The sequence below is a fragment of the Branchiostoma floridae genome, chromosome 11 (genome assembly GCF_000003815.2).
Source record: "Branchiostoma floridae strain S238N-H82 chromosome 11, Bfl_VNyyK, whole genome shotgun sequence".
In the NCBI taxonomy this organism is placed as follows: Eukaryota; Metazoa; Chordata; class Leptocardii; order Amphioxiformes; family Branchiostomatidae; genus Branchiostoma; species Branchiostoma floridae.
Window position 1 is genome coordinate 13241338 of NC_049989.1, and position 18289 is coordinate 13259626.

The following is an 18289-nucleotide window of genomic DNA, read 5'->3' on the forward strand; positions in this document are numbered from 1 at the left end:
ACCAAGGTGAAGACTTCATTATGCCCCCAAGACAATCTGTACCTTGTTACAACAACAACTAGGTCAAAACCGATGTAATTGTAAACAAATCTCGCAACAATTAGAACACAGCTTATCGATTAAACCCACTTTTGTAGGTGCTAAACTTCTTCATGCATTACATGTTTGGAGCTTCCATGGCGTTTATCGGTAAGGACATAGCACTCAATTTCAGATCAATTTGTTGTCCCGCCCCTTTACAGCCGTTACGATGGATAAATGAGTGCTGGGTAATTGCCTGGCTCACACTTCAGAAGGCAGATTGACGATGGAACAAAGAGGACTGGAGAAGAAGCTGATGGGATTTATTTTGGAGATGCCGGGTCTCACCTAGGGGACCCCTATCTCTGAGGGATGTGACAGACAGGAGACGCATGTTGTACTAAATAGAACCATCAAACATGCGTTTCAAGCAGAGTTTGAAGTCCAGACGTTTTCTCACATCTTTTTAGGCATTTTTTTCAGGCTTTCTACTTTGTCAGGGTTTCTGTTTTGTCCACCAGACAAAAAAAAACAAAGTCTGGCAAAAACGCCTTTATAATACACCAAAAACCAGAAGCAGCCAAACCTCTGCTTGGAGAGTACATCAAGCAAACCTCAAGTCTCACAGACTGTAAAACGGACAACTTTAAGTTTAATTTAGTACTTGCTGATGTGTATACTCTACATCATTTGAAATTTTATGAGTTTGCAGGAAAACAATCATGTCAAAATGACAACATTGAACATGAAAGATGTTTAATGCAATCCATAGTTTTCTAAAATTATGTACTAGGCATATAATAGTAGTATCATATCATGATTTGCAAACCACTGGTCAGTGTTTTTACTCAGATTTTGTCCAAAGTTTTTACATACAATCAAAACATGTTAAAGTTTTTCTATGTTGCGAGATACCTAGAAGAATTTCTATACAAGAAAGTGTGGTGTTGGTATTTGAATAAACTGGGTCCTATTAAGGAAAACAGATTGGTCCTAAAACTGCACCCCCTTATATCTTACAAAATGGAATAACCTTCAGTCAATGTATTATACGGTATGTCACTGATATCCTCCAAGTGGCATATACTTAAGCCAGTTATATATGAGCTTCACCGTTCAAATGTTTTATCCTTGTACCTAACACCGAAGCCCAATTGAGTATGAAGTACAGTGTCCAGTGTTGTACGGACGTCACTGTTGATAACACTTATTAACAGGTGTTTCTGACATGTTCCAAAGACAAGCAAAAATATACAAAAGGGGCTCCACAAGGAAATTTTCTTAGCTGAACATTCTATGGACCTGAGCTTGTCTTTTTATACAACCTTTAAGTTCCACTGGAGGCTAGTGTGACCAATGAGGAACTAAAATAATTGATGGGTCCCTCAAAGAATTTCATATATAAAGAACAGTTTTTCAAAAATGTCTAACATCAGCTCACAATTCTACCGGGTGCCATAATACCTCTACATAGAAAACAAGTGCTTTTAAAAAAGCTGGCATTTTGCCAATGTTTGCGTGTGTGAACGTTTTTTTCTAGTTATTAGAATGTCATATAAATAGAACAGAGTAACTAAACCTGATATTGGCGCATGGAGAGATTCACATATGTGCCTGAACGTTAACTGCAGCAGATCTAGACGCCACCTGTTAAAATTTGCGTGAACTGCTGCAAATTTCGCTACACATTGCCTGTTTTTGAGTGAGCTCTGTTGCGGGGCATTTTTAAGTTTTTTTTTTTAATTTTTATTTCTATTCGGCAAAAAAACGAAGCGGCGAATCCGTTAACCAAAGAAATAAATTGGTGTGGCCAAATGGATGTAAAAATTAGTACATTTTGTATTTTAATGGATGTAAAAAAGAAAAAAAAAGTTGAAAAAATCTACCTCCCCGGATTCGAACCGGGTGCATTGGTTTAGAATGCGTAAACTTTACCACTGCGCTAGTGCGAACATGTTGAAGAGATGCCTGTTTTAACAGGTATAAAAATGTTTGAATGGATTGAACAGGTCCGTTCATCTCAACATCACAACGGCGACTACACTGGCCAGAAAGCATTTTGCGACTGCAAGTCACAAAATGCAAAAACATTGTTATAGAGGCCTTCTCAAGATTGCCTTGAACACTTAGTGATTATCTTAGGATTACTAATGCTGCATAGATACATCTCTTCAAATAACTTTACATTCATGTTTTTTTTCTAATGTGGCCGTACTATGCATCCAGTGGAATACTAAGAGTTGATCGTCCACTACATTCCTATTTCAAAATTAAGGGTCACGCATATCGAGTTTGGTCCTTGGAAAGTCGCTCAGCAATGATCGTGGTCTAGTGGAAAAGAGGCCTTGCAGAAAATTAGCACTTACTGGTATTATAATATAAGGATCAGCAACTTGGATATCATAGATTTTCAATTCTACACAACTTCAAGTGGATCCTTGTCAACATCTGACACCATCACTTCAACCTTCCCATCTAACATTGCTGTCAACTGCCCCTGCAAGACACGTAGGAAACCCCTCTCGGTGTTGCTGTGTTCACAAAGGATGACACTAGTTCCCATGGCAACAGCATCCAGGACGTCGTGATGAGACATCTCTCCTGTCAGGTAAACGTCGGCTTTGACCCCCTTCAGTACGCTGCCGCCCGATCCAGCACACAGGGCGACACTTCGTACAGTAGAACCTGGAAAACAGCAGATATTTTCATTTGACAAATAAAACTTAGAGATTAAATTGATCTTACTGACTATATATTACAGGGTTCTAGCCAGCATCCGTCCTTCCGTCTTTGACCCAATTTTGATGCGGGGGATAGACAAAACTTTCCCATTCCGTCCTCTGTGATGGACAAAAGTCGGCAGGTGAAGATACTAATTGAACTAAGCTGGGTCTACCAGCAAAACCAAAATAGAAGAAATTGGTTTTCAGAGGGTCTAGATTTCAAAATTTTTCCAGGAGAGTATGTCCCCGGACCCCCCTACTAGGATCGTCACACCTTCGACAGGATTTCCATTTAAAATCCAGGGGACGGAAAAATATTTCAGGCTGGCTAGAACACTGATCTAGTACTGTAAATGCAGAAATGTTCGAATGCGAACATTTTTCTACTACAATATTAGACTGCAGTCTATGGTGTTACCAAGAAATTAAAACCACCGTGAAAAGTCATTTTTCCCGCTACCGCGAAATTAAATCCCCGCGAACTTAAATGCATTTACAGTATATGAAAATGTTTGATTTGATTTGTTTACTTGAAATATTGATGTGTGATATCGAAGTCCTTATTTCCTCGTCCACAAAAATATATACGTTTCAAATTAAAACATTTTCATAGTTAGACTTAACACTTAAAGACAGAGTCAGGTCCTGATCTGGACCTGAACCTGGACCTGATTCATTCCACAAGTAAAACTTATCATTTGAAAATGTTTGATTATTTGTTTATTAGGAATATTGATTTGTGATTATTGATTTGTGACGTCCTTATTTCATCATTCACAAAAATACATACATTTTAAATTAAAACATTTTGCATAGTTAGAGTTAACACTTGCAGACAGTGTCATGTAAAGAAACAAGAAATGACACGGCAAGTTAAGTGAATTTTACACAAGGTGACACGACATTTAACCATAACCAAAGATGTGGACTGGAAGTAATTTTCGAGCCCGGAGATCGAGTGTAGCCCGGAAGTTTTCACCCCACTGTGGTAGATGAAACCAAACGATCTTTGACCTAACATCAGACGATGTGCGTTCCGTTCAAGCTTAGGTTCAACTGCAAGAATTTTCGAAGATGAAATCCATGCTTGTTGTAATTGAACCATTAAGTTATGTTGCCAAGACCTGTCCCAGTTAATACTCATCATTACTAACCCTGACAGTTACAAGTTCAAAGGTCATGAACAATTCAAAAGCAACTCGGTGTTTTTTATGGAGTTGGCTCTGTGAACAGACAGGATGATCGATGAGTTAGCTTTGAGGACACTTTTACAGCTTGACTCATGATTCTAAAAATTGTTCTGTGGTTAACAATTTAATTTAAAAGAAAATTGGACTGCAGACAACAGTGTTTTTGAAAGTAATTTCTCACTTTAAAGATACAGATTGGATGGTAACTTTGTTACAAAAGTTGGCGACAGAAAAAAGACTGTTCTAAAAAAAGAGAAAAAGGGCACTATTTTTCCATTTAATATGGAATTTGTGCTTTTTTTGGCAAAGAACCTAGTTTCAACAACCATATTCATCAGGGACTGGAAAAATGGTTGCTGAGGACAGGTGGTTGCTAACGACACAGTTGGGTTGACTTATGTAAAAATGGTGCTGTTTTAATGCAATTGGAAATGGTCGTTCAACCAGATTTTACTGTATTCCAAATGCATTATGACTTTGGGGTGGGTACCGATACAAAAAATTCAGTTACAGATTTGTTCAGGTCAAGAAAATCAGGTCCTGGTCCAGACATGAACCTGGACCTGATTGTATGTGAAAACTTGTGAATGGGCGATACTCAATATGTTAGACCATTTTGCTACAAAGGAATCTGTCTGGTGGAGTATCTGACTTTTTCTGGCATTTTAAAATCCCATCTTCATGTAAACAACACTAATTGCCTCTATCTAACTTAGACCAAGTTTGAATGTAAAAATGACTATCAACTCTCCTCTAATTTGCTCTTGTTATTTTCTTTGACTGGTGCCCCCTAATGTGTGAATGACTGCTCATACATTTGTATAATCTATTCATTTTCTAATCGGTCCAAAATCCAGTCTGTTTTTTTTTTTTCAGGTCCATCTTTTTCGAGACCCAAGTCCAAAAAGAAAAAAACAACAACCCTTAATCATGATTACAAAAACAATGGCTTCAGACTTCAACAAAATGTCTGACAACTCAAACAGGTGTTTGACATTCGAAAGATTACAGTCTTAAAGGTTGGGGTTGCCTTATACCTAAACACTTAAATCTTAACAAGAAACAGTCTTAATAGGATTTAAGACAGCCATGTCTTAGAACAGCAAACATTTCTGAGCCAAGAATACTTGATTCATCATGACAGCTGGTTATTTAGTATGGGAGAACTGTTGCTGCTACATTCTTGAGTGCCAGACTTGTCTTAGAGAGAGTTCACTTGACCTGTACTGTAAGTCAGGTTTAAAAGTGCCAAAGGATCATCTATGCAGGGCGTTCTGTCATAGGTAGTTTATTAAAAAATGACTGTGAATATGTCTACATATCACATGATTTCTCATGGAGGTGCAAAAACAAAACTAACGGTGTCACTCTTTTTGATATGAAACATAAAAGTCCCTAGGGGGCCAAAATATATATTACCTACTCTATGGATGGACCAAGAGCTATCTACCACTCTAAAATCACGACCAAAACACATCCAGAGCATGAGATATCAATAACAGAAGTTCCACTGCAGTACCTTAGAACACTGCTAGGGGCCCATTATCAAACTTAACCTTCATTTTCTTGACTCCTACATACCAGTACTAAATATCATCAGGATCCATCCACAGGTTCTCCAGGCTGCTAACAAACACTCAGACAGACAACACAAATGGCACTGAAAACATAACCTTCTTGGCAAAGATAAATAAAGTTTTAAGATGCAGGCTTCCAAAGCAGACTATTACTTTTTTTATTAGCAACCTATTCTGAACCCTTGCATGTTATGGTCTCATACGCTCAGTGGTAGGTTACACTTAAAGGGGCATTCCACTCCACACGGGAGTGTTATTTTCCGATAGATATTAGTTTTAGGAAGTGATAACTGCATACTACTTCACATTATACGATTAAGTACCCAGTTGCTCCACATGCCTCAAAAGCATTCAGTCTTCTACTAAACTCCCCAAGTACCCTCTAATTGAATTAATCCTATGGCTGAATACAATGCAAAACTTTAAGGTAAGGTTACGAAACTAATTTCAGGTTCGCTAAGAAATCCCGTCTTCTTCTTGTATTCTTTGCTATCTTATGAGCAATTTGCCTTCTCGGTGTGCTTAGCGTACCTCATTTATTCCAGAAATATGTACGATAAACAAAGTGTCTATGCGTATGGAGAATGCATGGGTAGGGTCTGCATGGGTTTAGTGAGTGTCATTATTGTTTTATAAAACACACATCACGTGAATTCCACAAAATTTGGCTGATTATGTATTCATTTCATCTATTGGAAAACAAGACTCCCTTCTGGAGTGGAATGCCCCTTTAAGACAACAGGGAGATGATAAAGGGTATCCCTTCGGCCTATAACTTCAGTCTAAACTACAGGGCAACATTACTACCACTTTCTACCCAATTATTTCATCTCCCTTGGTGTAACACGAAGTTCCCCATGGTCGAATTGAAACGGCATGCCCTTTCAGAAGGGTCTACATTAGGGTGTACCAGTACAAAAACATTTTTTTTTTCATTGGACCGGTCCAGAAAAAAACAGACCTGAAAAAATTTGTTGGACCTTGTTGCGAAATGAACCATAGTATTGTGTATCATCCATTCACAAGTTCTCACCTACTGAATCAGGTTCAGGTCCAAACCTGGAACCTGGACTTGATCCTCTGGACCTGAACCGGACCTGGACCTGAATTTTCTGGTGGCAGAGAATGATAAGCGTGCAATATGGTCCATACAAAGTTTTTTTGCTGTTTCTATACCTCTAAGGTGTGCTCTATCAGAATCTGGATGATGCCACTCTGTCATCATTGGGCAATTTGCACAATATGCAAATTAAGGCGGCCATTAAGGAAATTCTTTTTTTCGTCAATATCTCGGTAACCACACATGGTATCAAATTGATTTTGGTGTCTATCCCCATGTTTTGAGGGGCAAAGAATCAGATTAGGCCATTTTAGTAATGATCACATCAATATTTTGGTTAAATATGCATAAAATATGCAAATTAAGGCGGTTATTACGGAAAATCTTGATTTCGTCAAAATCTCAGTAACCACACATGCTATGAAAGTAGTTTTGGTGTCTATCCCCATGTTTTGAGGGGTAAAGAATCGGATTAAGCCATTTCAGTAAAGATCACACCAATATTTTGTGCTGAATAGGCATATAATATGCAAATTAATGCGGCTATTACGGAAAATCTTGCTTTCGTCAATATCTCAGTAACCACACATGGTATCAAATTGATTTTGGTGTCTATCCCCATGTTTTGAGGGGTTAAGAATCAGATTAAGCCATTTCAGTAATGATCACACCAATATTTTGTGCTGAATAGGCATATAATATGCAAATATGGCAGTTATTACGGAAAATCTCAAGATAAATTTGGCGTCCATCCCCATGTTTTGAGGGGTAAGGAATCAAACAGAGCCATGTCAGTATTGATCACACAAGTACTTTATTGAAAATGTTTCAAAAATCAGCTTCAGTGTAACTAACTGAAAACAGGGGGTATAAACACTTCTGGGGTGACGGGCACTACTGGTGGCACATACGTCTACATCGGGTATGGTCTCTGCTATACAGGATGAATTTACATTACGGGAGGTACAGGCACTACTGGGGGTACGGATGCTACAGGGGGTATGGACACCACAGGGGGAACGGACAATACGTGCGGACACTACTGAGGGTACAGATTTGACACTACTCAGGGGGTATGGGCACTACAGTGAAAACTGACACATGGTACAGTGAAAACTGACATTACAGGTGGTACTGACACTACTAGATGTTACAGCCCGGGCACTACTTGGTAGGGGTGCACAGTGTACCACCAGTACAAAAACGGGTTCTTCTTGGACCGGTCCCAAAAAAGTCGGACCTGAAAAAACTCAATTTGGCCCAATGGAGATATGGGAACGTAACTGGGGATATGGACACAACTCACTGTATGGACACCACTGGGGATACAGACACTACAGGTGGTACGGACACTGCTGGGGGTACGGACACTACTGGGGGTAATGGACACAAATGGGGGTACGGACACTACTGGAGGTACGGACACTACTGGGGGTACGGACACTACTGGGGGTACGGGAACTACTGGAGGTACGGACACTACTGGGGGTACGGACACTACTGGGGGTACGGGAACTACTGGAGGTACGGACACTACTGGAGGTACGGACACTACTGGGGGTAATGGACACAAATGGGGGTACGGACACTACTGGAGGTACGGACACTACTGGGGGTACGGACACTACTGGGGGTACGGACACTACTGGAGGTACGGACACTACTGGGGGTAATGGACACAAATGGGGGTACGGACACTACTGGAGGTACGGACACTACTGGGGGTACGGACACTACTGGGGGTACGGACACTACTGGAGGTACGGACACTACTGGGGGTACGGACACTACTGGGAGTACAGACACTACTGGGGGTACGGGAACTACTGGAGGTACGGACACTACTGGGGGTACGGACACTACTGGGGGTACGGACACTACTGGAGGTACGGACACTACTGGGGGTACGGACACTACTGGGGGTACAGACACTACTGGGGGTAATGGACACAAATGGGGGTACAGACACTACTGGGGGTAATGGACACAAATGGGGGTACGGGAACTACTAGGGGGTACGGACACTACTGAGGGTACTGACAGTACTGAGGGTACGGGCACTACTTGGGGTATGGACACTACTGGGGGTACGGACACTACTAGGGGGTACGGACACTACTGGGGGTACTGACACTGCTGGGGGTACGGACACTACTAGGGTACGGGCACTACTGGGGGTACGGGCACTACTGGGGGTAGCACACTACTGGGGGTACTGACCCTGCTGGGGGTACGGACACTACTTGGGGTATCGACACTATTGGGGGTACGGGAACTACTAGGGGTACGGACACCACCTGGTGGTACGGACACTACTTGGGGTACGGACACTACTTGGGGCATGGACACTACTGGGGATGCGGCCAATACTGGGGGTACAACACTACAGGGGGTAAGGACACTACTGGCCAAGGGGGCATTGGTACTACTGGACGCTACTGGAGGTATGGACACTGCTGTGGAGGGGAGAATTGACACTACGGGGTACGGATACTTAACGACTTGGATATGCACTGAAGTTGATTTTTGTATATTATTTTAATGAAATATTGGTGTAATCAATACTGACATGGCTAGTCTACTTCCTTACCCCTCCAAACATGGGGATACTAAAATGGATTCATCAGATTCTTAACCCCTGAAGACATGGAGAAGTGAATTTAATACCATGTATGGTTAATGAGATATTGACGAAAGCAAGATTTTCCGTAATAACTGGCTTAATTTGCATATTATATGCCTATCCAGCACATAATATTGGTGTGATCTTTACTGAAATGGCTTAATCTGATTCTTTACCCCTCAAAACATGGGGATAGACGCCAAAATCATTTTTATACCACGTGTGGTTGCTTCAGATATTGACGAAAGCAAGATTTTCCGTAATAACCGCCTTAATTTGCATATTTTATGCATATTTAGCCAAATATTGGTGTGGTCATTACTGAAATGGCCTAATCTGATTCTTAACCCCTCAAAACATGGGGATAGACACCAAAATCAATTTGATACCATGTGTGGTTACTGAGATATTGACGAAAGCAAGATTTTCCGTAATAACCGCCTTAATTTGCATATTTTATGCATATTTAGCCAAATATTGGTGTGATCATTACTGAAATAGCCTAATCTGATTCTTAACCCCTCAAAACATGGGGATAGACACCAAAATCAATTTGATACCATGTGTGGTTACTGAGATATTGACGAAAACAAGAATTTCCTTAATGGCCGCCTTAATTTGCATATTGTGCGAATTGCCCAATGATGACAGAGTGGCATCATCCAGATTCTGATAGAGCACACCTTAGAGGTATAGAAACAGCAAAAAAACTTTGTATGGACCATATTGCAAGGTTGTCTAAAAAAATGGGGTTTGGCAACCGGACCTAGTACTGGTAACCCACCCCTAGTCTACATGCCTTTTTCTGTAATATAAGGCATAGTTTTAAATCATAGCCGCCTCGCTCTAATTGAACATTAAGCACTGTCCGTAGATTTTTCATGAAGCATTATTGGTCGCTTTAATTCTAAATGTTCACATTGTAATTGCTATTTCTTATCTTATCCTTACGCATTATTCATAAACTCTTAATGTTGCGCAGTCAAACATCAGATTGCTCAAAAGTCGACAGAATGCCCTATTGTTTTGGTGATTTCAGATTACTGTAAATGCAGAAACTTTTGCGGTGGTTTAATGTTCGCAGTTTTCGCGGTGGCCACTTCACCACAAACTTAAAACCACAGGGAACATTTATCCATTATAGTAAGTGACTACAGTCTATGACGCTACCGCGAAATTAAACCGTCTAACCTTCATCGACATTATTCACCATTAGGCGTAGCCTGGCCATCCTAAATTTACCATAAAGCATTTCCAGGATCCCCCCATATAGACCCTCTCTTAGCACTTCAATTCTCTAAGCACCCTGGTGTCAAGTTCAAGGTAGGTGGGTTTCCATGGTAACTGTCTTGGCCACCTGCAACAGCCTGTTGTCTTCACTCCGGACATGACAGATGGGCAGACCAGTCCAGGTCAGGGTCAAGTTTATTTGTAATGACCTCTACCATTACTCTGGGGTTACACTGCAGCATGTAAGACAGGTGTTACTGACCCATATACTGTAGAAAGAAAAGAAAGGGCCCAGGGAAATTCTTACAGAGCCCAGGTGCAGTCCAAATTGATTTAAGCATTTGAAAAATGTAACATGTATACTTTCTTAGGAGTTACAAGCGCAGCTTCCTTCAAGGAAATCAGTTTGTAATCTTATGATGTTTACAACTACATGCAACTGAATGTCCATTAGTATGAAAGTTACTTGTGTTATGAATACGAATGCCTAAGAAATGTTTTTGAACTTTTTTCCTAAAAAAAATGTTTCAACGCCCTTAATATTTACTCCATGTATATGAGTATGCAAATGCAAAGTGTTTTCTTCAGGCCCAGGGAAATTCTTTGCATTGCTTTGGAAATCGACCAATCACACATTCCATGGCCAATTGAAGTATGAAAATTAGAAATAAAGACATACACATATAAAATTGCACAATTTTCACATACTGACAGCCAAAATGACGGTCCTATCTGTTAGTTGGATAAATTGCTACAGAAGAATTGTCCAAAATACCATCTCTTCTTTCCTGGGGAAACTTGGTAACTTCAACAGTTGTTTTTTTTCAGCAAAAATGTGGCCGACAGCTTTTTTACATCTTTTGGACAGGTAGGCCCAGATGGCAGACAGCCACCACTTGACCACATTCCCCAGTCTCGAGATTAAATCATGACCAAGGACTGGACAGGGACTACTTGCTCACGAGCTTTGACAGATGCACAAGAAATACATCAAATTTCTAAAGTACTTGACACAACAGTGTAAGAGGAACATATGGCCTTTGGTCAGGGTCAACTTGAAAGCTTGATTTGACAGGACTGAGACTTTTGGTTTCTTTTTGTAAATTTGCATTGAATTTACAACTCTGTTGAGCTAAGACGGCCCAGGCACGCTCGATTTGTGTCCGAGTTCGGGCGCGTGTTCCCTTGTCCAGCCGAATTCGAACGCGTGTTCTATGATGTTCCATTACGTAATTCGAACCGAACGCGCGTTCGAACCTGTAGTTATTTGCGACTTTTCAACGTTAACAGGCACCGTAAGGACCCTTTATCCTTGGTCGGTGTCTGTGCGGTCAAGTTATGACATTACGGCTTAAGTCCCAGCTCAAAATAAGAGTACTGATCTTTTTTGTACTCAAGATTTACCTATTATCCCTTTCTTATCAAAATTGTCCGCGGCTATTTTGTTTAATCATTTTATGTTTTTGACTATGGTGCATTTTCAACGAAAAATTTTAAAAAATGGTCGTTTCTGATGTTTTCGGCCCAAAAAAAACAATATAATCCTAATTTAAAACAAAATAGCCGCGGATAAAAATGATAAGTTTAAGGTTGGCTTTCATCCTTTAGAATATCATAATTTAAAGTCTTGTTTCCAGCTGGGACTACACTAATGAAATAAACAACACTTTTTTTAACCAAAATGTTTATTTCTAACCCAAAATCCGGCATGTACAAAAAAGAATCACAAGTATTCAATTTGTTTAAAGTAGTACTAAAACTGTGTGAAGTTTCATCGTAGTGCGACCGAGCAATCAAAAGTTACGATCGATGTATAGAATACTACTTTATTCCAGGCCATGGGCCGTCTTAAGCCAACAGAGAAATTCAAAATGGGAGTTATTTCCAAATTCATGTATGTACAGGTATTAAGTAGTTTTGAGTTAGAAATGTTGGTCTTATATTCAGTACTGCCCAAATACAATGTAATTGCATTTTGAAAGAGACAATGAACTTGAAGATTGACCCCTAAACACGTTCTCTGTATTAGTGGGTAGCCCCATCTGTACCTGGTACACACACTACACACAGTATTATTTCTGTATTTCTGCGAGTCTGTTTTGAAACATGTTGGTCTTATATTAGCATTGATGATGAAATAATTTTGTTTTGAAAAGTCAATGAACTTGAGGACTGACCCCCTAACATGTCCTCTGTACCATCTGTATCTGATACACACACTCATGTCCCATGATGCACGAGGTGTGGACAGATAAGGGACAGCTCTGTCCTTCAGGGGTCAAGGTCAACAAACTAGTTCCATCCCAGTGAGGTCAAGGTTTGCAAGATGTTCCCAGCTTGGAGCACGTCCTATCTCTTAACCTCACAACCCACTTGATCTAAAACCAGTCTCCAATAAATTTGGATAATTATCAAAGGTGTATAATGTCATAATTACATGACAGTATTACATTGTGCATAGATTCCCATTTGTTTGTTTGTTTGTTTGTTTGTATTGCATACCATGGGTAAACCTCCTCATTGCAAATAACACTTCAGCTAGATTTGTACTGTAAAGTACAAGCTGCATATCCAAGCAGATCATCTTGATAAGTGTGGTGGGTTATTTTAGTCGCTCCCTTCAAACACAGGACCTCCTTTAACATACTATCTGAGGGGCCTTCCTAAGCCAAAGCTAGGTACACTTACACCTGAGTCAAATGAGGAAATTGGTGACCAGCATGTACATTTGTAAGTGCCTTTCCCAAGGGCACTGAGGGCCTGTCAGGGATTAAGTACCTCCAGGTTCTGAGTCAAAACCCTAACCACATGGCCACTGTGCCATTTACCCGGCAACTACCAGGTTCAACTATCTACAGTGAGTAGTAGGGTGGACAATATTTTTGTCATATATTCATAGTGATACAATTCTTAACTTTTTAATTCTATCTTTGCCAAGAAAGTTTTTTTCATTTTTTATTTTATTTTCATGTTTTGACTGGTCATTATGACTATGAGAATCAGTCCTTAATTTTCTGTCCCCGTCAAACCTCACCTTCCATGGTCCTGCCCTCCCCCATGGCCAGCCTGACATAGTTCAGTCCCAGATGAGTCTTGACCCTGGATAGCAGGGCTGACAGTGTGACAGGGTCGGCCAAGGTCACCAGCCGTCCCATTCCTGCACCTGGGAGGGGGGGCTGGAAAATATGAACTTCACAGTTCATTCAAATACACTCACACACACTCACTATCTGGTAAATGCATTTAGTTCGCTGGGATTTAATTTCATGGTAGCGAGAAAAGGGACTTTTCGTGGTGGTTTTAAGTTCGCGGTAGCACCATGCACTGGTAGTAGTCTCTTACTGCCATGGAAAAATGTTTGTGGTGGATTTAAGTTTGCGGTGAAGCGGCCAGCGCACAAACCGCGAACATTAAGCCACCGAGAAAGTTTCTGCATTTACAGTACCTGTTGACTACACCTAAAGTGTAAATTTGTTTCGTTTACTGTGGTTTTATTTCATGATGGGAGGGAAAGGATGTTTTCACAGTGGTTTGAATTTGCGGCTGAAACATTTGATGTGTAATAGAGCACTAATACATTCATAATACATATTTTTGTGTTGCAGTGAACTTGCAGTGCTGAGGACAACGAGTACAGGCCACCTCAAAAACTGCTAAAGTAATAGTGATAGAAGAAAGTGACCGATACTTTAATGAAAAAAAGTATTTGACAATATGTTTGTAGAATTGTAATGATAGTTCACCTTTATCCGAGGGTGACCTATATCCGCTGTTTGTAAAAAAAAAGCGTATTTAGGGATATGAAGTCGACAGACGGTGGTTTCAAATCGGAGCATTTTGAAAATATTGCAAATTTGAAACCACAGTAGGCAGACTCAATACTCCAAGACAACGGATAAAGGTCACCCCGCGGATAAAGGTAAACTAGCATTATCACATTGAAAGAAATTTAGTAGACTTGACATGAAAAAAACACATGTAACGGTACGATGAAACATGAGTTAAGGGACTCTTCTAAGTACCTTTTCTAGTTTCACCACTTGAAGACTTGTGCCAGCCTTGTCTCCAAGAGTTTGATTGACACAGTCGACGGCCTGTACCAATGCATGCTGGGAACACCTTACGTTGATCCTGGTGCAGTCGCCACTACTACTGACAGAAAACACATCAAAAGTCAATGCAAAAGGGGAAATGTTTGCAGGTATTTAATTTTTTGGATAGGGTACAATGGATTTTGCTGGTGGTTTTACATTTGCAATTGAAACAAGGGTGTAGGTGGGTTTTCATTTATGTTCTCGGCAAAGGCGTCATTGCAAAAAATTCAAACATAAAGCCACAGTGACGGCAAATATTTCCGCTTTTACAGTATCCTTAAGTTTGTTTCTTCAAGGCTTTTTACTTCAGATACAACACTTTCCAGTTCCTTTTTGAACTCTTGCAAATTAAAACTGCTGGTCCAATCCAGTGCGGACTAGTTCTGAACAATTTTTACCGGGGCAGAAATGAAATTTGTGATTTTTTTTAATTTTGATCGAGGGGCTTACTCAAGGTACATTTAATTTAGGGGGTCCCTGGTAGCAAAATCCAAGTTTGAAGAAAAATTATAAACGTACTGTCTAAAATAGGCACATACAGCTACTGGAATTTGAGGCCCATAGTTACTTTGAGAAAGGAGAGGCTGTAAAATTTTGTCAGCACGAGGTGTGGCCATCAATTTGAAATTTTTTTTTTTTTTTTAATCGGATGTAAAAATAGGGTCAGGCAATCCAAGAAACAACAAATAGAATTGGCGTGGCCTAACCACAAACCCAGTACAGATGGTCTCATTACACAATTAGATCGCCCCATTGAATTCAATGCTTTAACACACAACTTCTATGTCCGCAAATCCAATTAAAACACAGTCTATTTGGAGATGTTTTGCTTTCTATTGTAAGCACACACGTTTGTTAGACAATAAAAAAATTTTCACCCAAATCTAGCCGACGCAACAATTTCTATCACATTTCAAAATGCACCTAGCTGCTATCCGCTACAGGTCGTCTTCAATACCCGGAGCACTCAGTACAAATAAACGTAAACGTCCGAGGATCGATTGGGTCACAAAACTTTCGTGCATGATCAGGCCAGTAATACACAAGCTTTCATCTAAATTCCTTTTCATATCAGTTATGGTTTATTAATGGGAATTTATGGTCCACCAAAAACAACGCTTTGCGGGCCAGATAATTTTTTCGCCCGGATTCCTTTAGACTCTACACTTCGAGTAATACAGGAATGAGACCAGAAGACAGACCCTGTGGTTACATCCTGTGTGGTGACATGTCCCTGCTGTAAGGCTGTAAGTTTCCCCTGCAGGGTGAGGGCAGATGACTTGTCAGCTAACACCTCCAGTAAGAACACATGGCCCTGGGGATGTGGCTGTAATGATGCCTCCAGAGGAGATACCTGTCCAACACCTGGAAGAATTCAATATCATTCAAACTTTATTAGGTACAACTAGTGGTGCGTACCTATAGCCCAGACTTGGAATTGGACCTAAGAATGTTTAGGTCCAACTCCAAGTCCAAAAAAAATTTACCTAAATGTCCGGAGCCAAGTTCGGACTTGAAAAAACTTACCTGTCACTTGTATTCCCTTTTTTTGTTCTAAACCATCTAAAACCTTCCATAGACAGTGAAATTTGCATCGGAAAAAGACAAAAAATCATTTCATGTTTACACTTGCTTGATATAATTTGCATGTATTTTTCACATTACATTTCAATTCATGCTAACATGCAATTTTATATGCACCATCCCCCTAAAAAAAAATTTCTAGTGCACATAATAATTGCAATGAAGGGTTCAGGTCCGGACTTAAAGTCCGGACCTGAACCTGAACTGCTGGACCTGAATCTGGACCTGAATCTGAATATGAGTTTAGGTACACACCACTAGGTACAACATTGATTTGTTTGTTTGTTTGTTTGTAAACAGGCTAAGGCAAACTGCCCCTCAAGAGACCAACAAAATGTGGTCTATGTTAACAGGTGGCCATTATAGACAGGATTCTTTCCTTTCAAAATTCTTGACTGAAGAAGCATTAAAATACTTGGATCAATGGGATAAAATTATCATCACAAAAGGATCACTAAAAGGTGGTCCCCTGTACAGGTTTGACGGCAGAATGGGTTTTGAAATTTCCATTCTGTATGTATGTACTTGTTGAACAAGTTGTTCTGAGGAAAGTAACAATGTGCTATTTGTGTATTCTGAGAAAATTGAGGATCTGGCTATTCAAAGTCCTTTATAGTAATGTTATCAAGGAAGTTAAAGAAAGAAACAACCTTGATGTATCTAATTTCAACTCAATGAAGGTTTCACCAGGTGCATGATGGTGAAAGGAGTATTTCCAGCCAAGAGGCACAAAAGTGCCCTCTAGTGCACTGTGCCAGTACTGCATATAGTCACTTACCATTATATAGAATACCCCTTATTACTAGTACTCTAAAAAGGCCAAATTTACAGGAAGAAAATAGCTGAACGTACAACCAAGTATTACTTCCTTGGTACAACATTGGCGTATGACAAGGCGGTATGTCAGTGGTCATATGAAGCCTTTCATTGATAAAGCAACAAAATGGGTTGTACATCGTGGTCATAAGTCCAGCGATTTTCCTGCTGCAAATCTGGCTAAAATCTTTTGCAAATATCCAATAGATTTGCCCTAAAGTGCAAGAATAACATTGTTATACAGTCGTTGACCGTTCCAACATTGCATGAATGATGCACAGTGACAATTGAACTGTGGGTAATATGTCAAAGGTAAAGGCCCCTGATGACTTGAAGACAGTTCTCGTCTCAACCACTGTCTCGATTTTTCCTAACAATTCAGACCTCTTTTGTTCATTTCTCAGGGGTCTTTACCTTTGACGTACAATTCATGCCCCTACGCATGCGTAATCGGAATGGTGTTCAAAACAATATAGCATGTGGGGAAGGACAACCTCAAGCCAACCGTTCACACTTATGCCACATCTTCAGAAAAGACAATTTGAGCCCATAACACTGAGGAAGCCACACGGCAAAACATGTTTGTTGTGTGTTGGTTCCAATAAAGTTCCTATACGGGGAACATGCGGCTCCAGCGACTTTTCTGAAGATGTGGCGTAAGTGTGAACGGTTGGCTTGAGGTTGTCCTTCTTCACATACTCTACGGAATGGTGAACAATGTTATTATTTTCAATCTTCGAAAGAAAACCATCTTAGCATTTTTACCTAACCCAGATGCCAGCCAGTCGTTTACGCCTCCCTTCACAGCATCGTACGCGGTGTGCGAAGAGTACACAGCAATACGGTTCTCCAGACACCTCACTGCGATCCTCTCCTTCCAACTTCTCTGCGTCAGCCTCTTCAGGGGCACGAAGATCGGAGGATGGTACGACAGGATAAAGTTCGCCTTCTTGTCAACAGCTTCTGCAAGAACGCCCTCTGTCAGATCGTTCGTGAGGAGCATCCGTGAGACCTCGTGAGGAGGGGACGGTTCTACCAAGAGGCCAACGTTATCCCAGCTCTCAGCTAGACTCGGAGGAGCAAAACCGTTCAGCACGGTCACAACTTTCACTAAGTCCGCCATTTTGGTTGACACGGTTGTAGAGAGAGTCTTTGCACTGAAATGCTGTGGTTGGCAGTGTTTAGATAGAGTATTTTTAAAGAAGGAACTGAATGATTTGCAACAAACTGTTCTACCAAGTGAGTTCCTCCATAGCATCCTCCTCCACATGCTCTCATATATGAACTCTGACCTCAATAGCAGACGACATAGAATTTACTCACATCGTTCGCCATTGGTCCGGACTGACCAATCAGAGAAGACTTCACATA

The 18289-nt window shown here is 40.5% G+C and overlaps 2 protein-coding genes across 3 annotated transcripts in view; both read right to left on the reverse strand.

The window, feature by feature from the left end:
* The window catches only part of LOC118426514 (coiled-coil domain-containing protein 157-like), a 1184186-nt gene that overhangs the window by 515462 nt on the left and 650435 nt on the right, over positions 1-18289 (reverse strand). The gene's annotated exons all lie outside the window — the stretch shown is intronic.
* LOC118426537 (NIF3-like protein 1) lies at positions 2156-18203 on the reverse strand. Its single transcript, XM_035836022.1, has 5 exons — positions 17684-18203; positions 15721-15883; positions 14447-14573; positions 13459-13600; positions 2156-2706 (listed from the first exon to the last, which is right to left on the reverse strand). Exons 1-5 carry the CDS (start codon positions 18186-18188, stop codon positions 2438-2440), a joined length of 1206 nt encoding a protein of 401 aa, XP_035691915.1. The 5' UTR covers positions 18189-18203; the 3' UTR covers positions 2156-2437.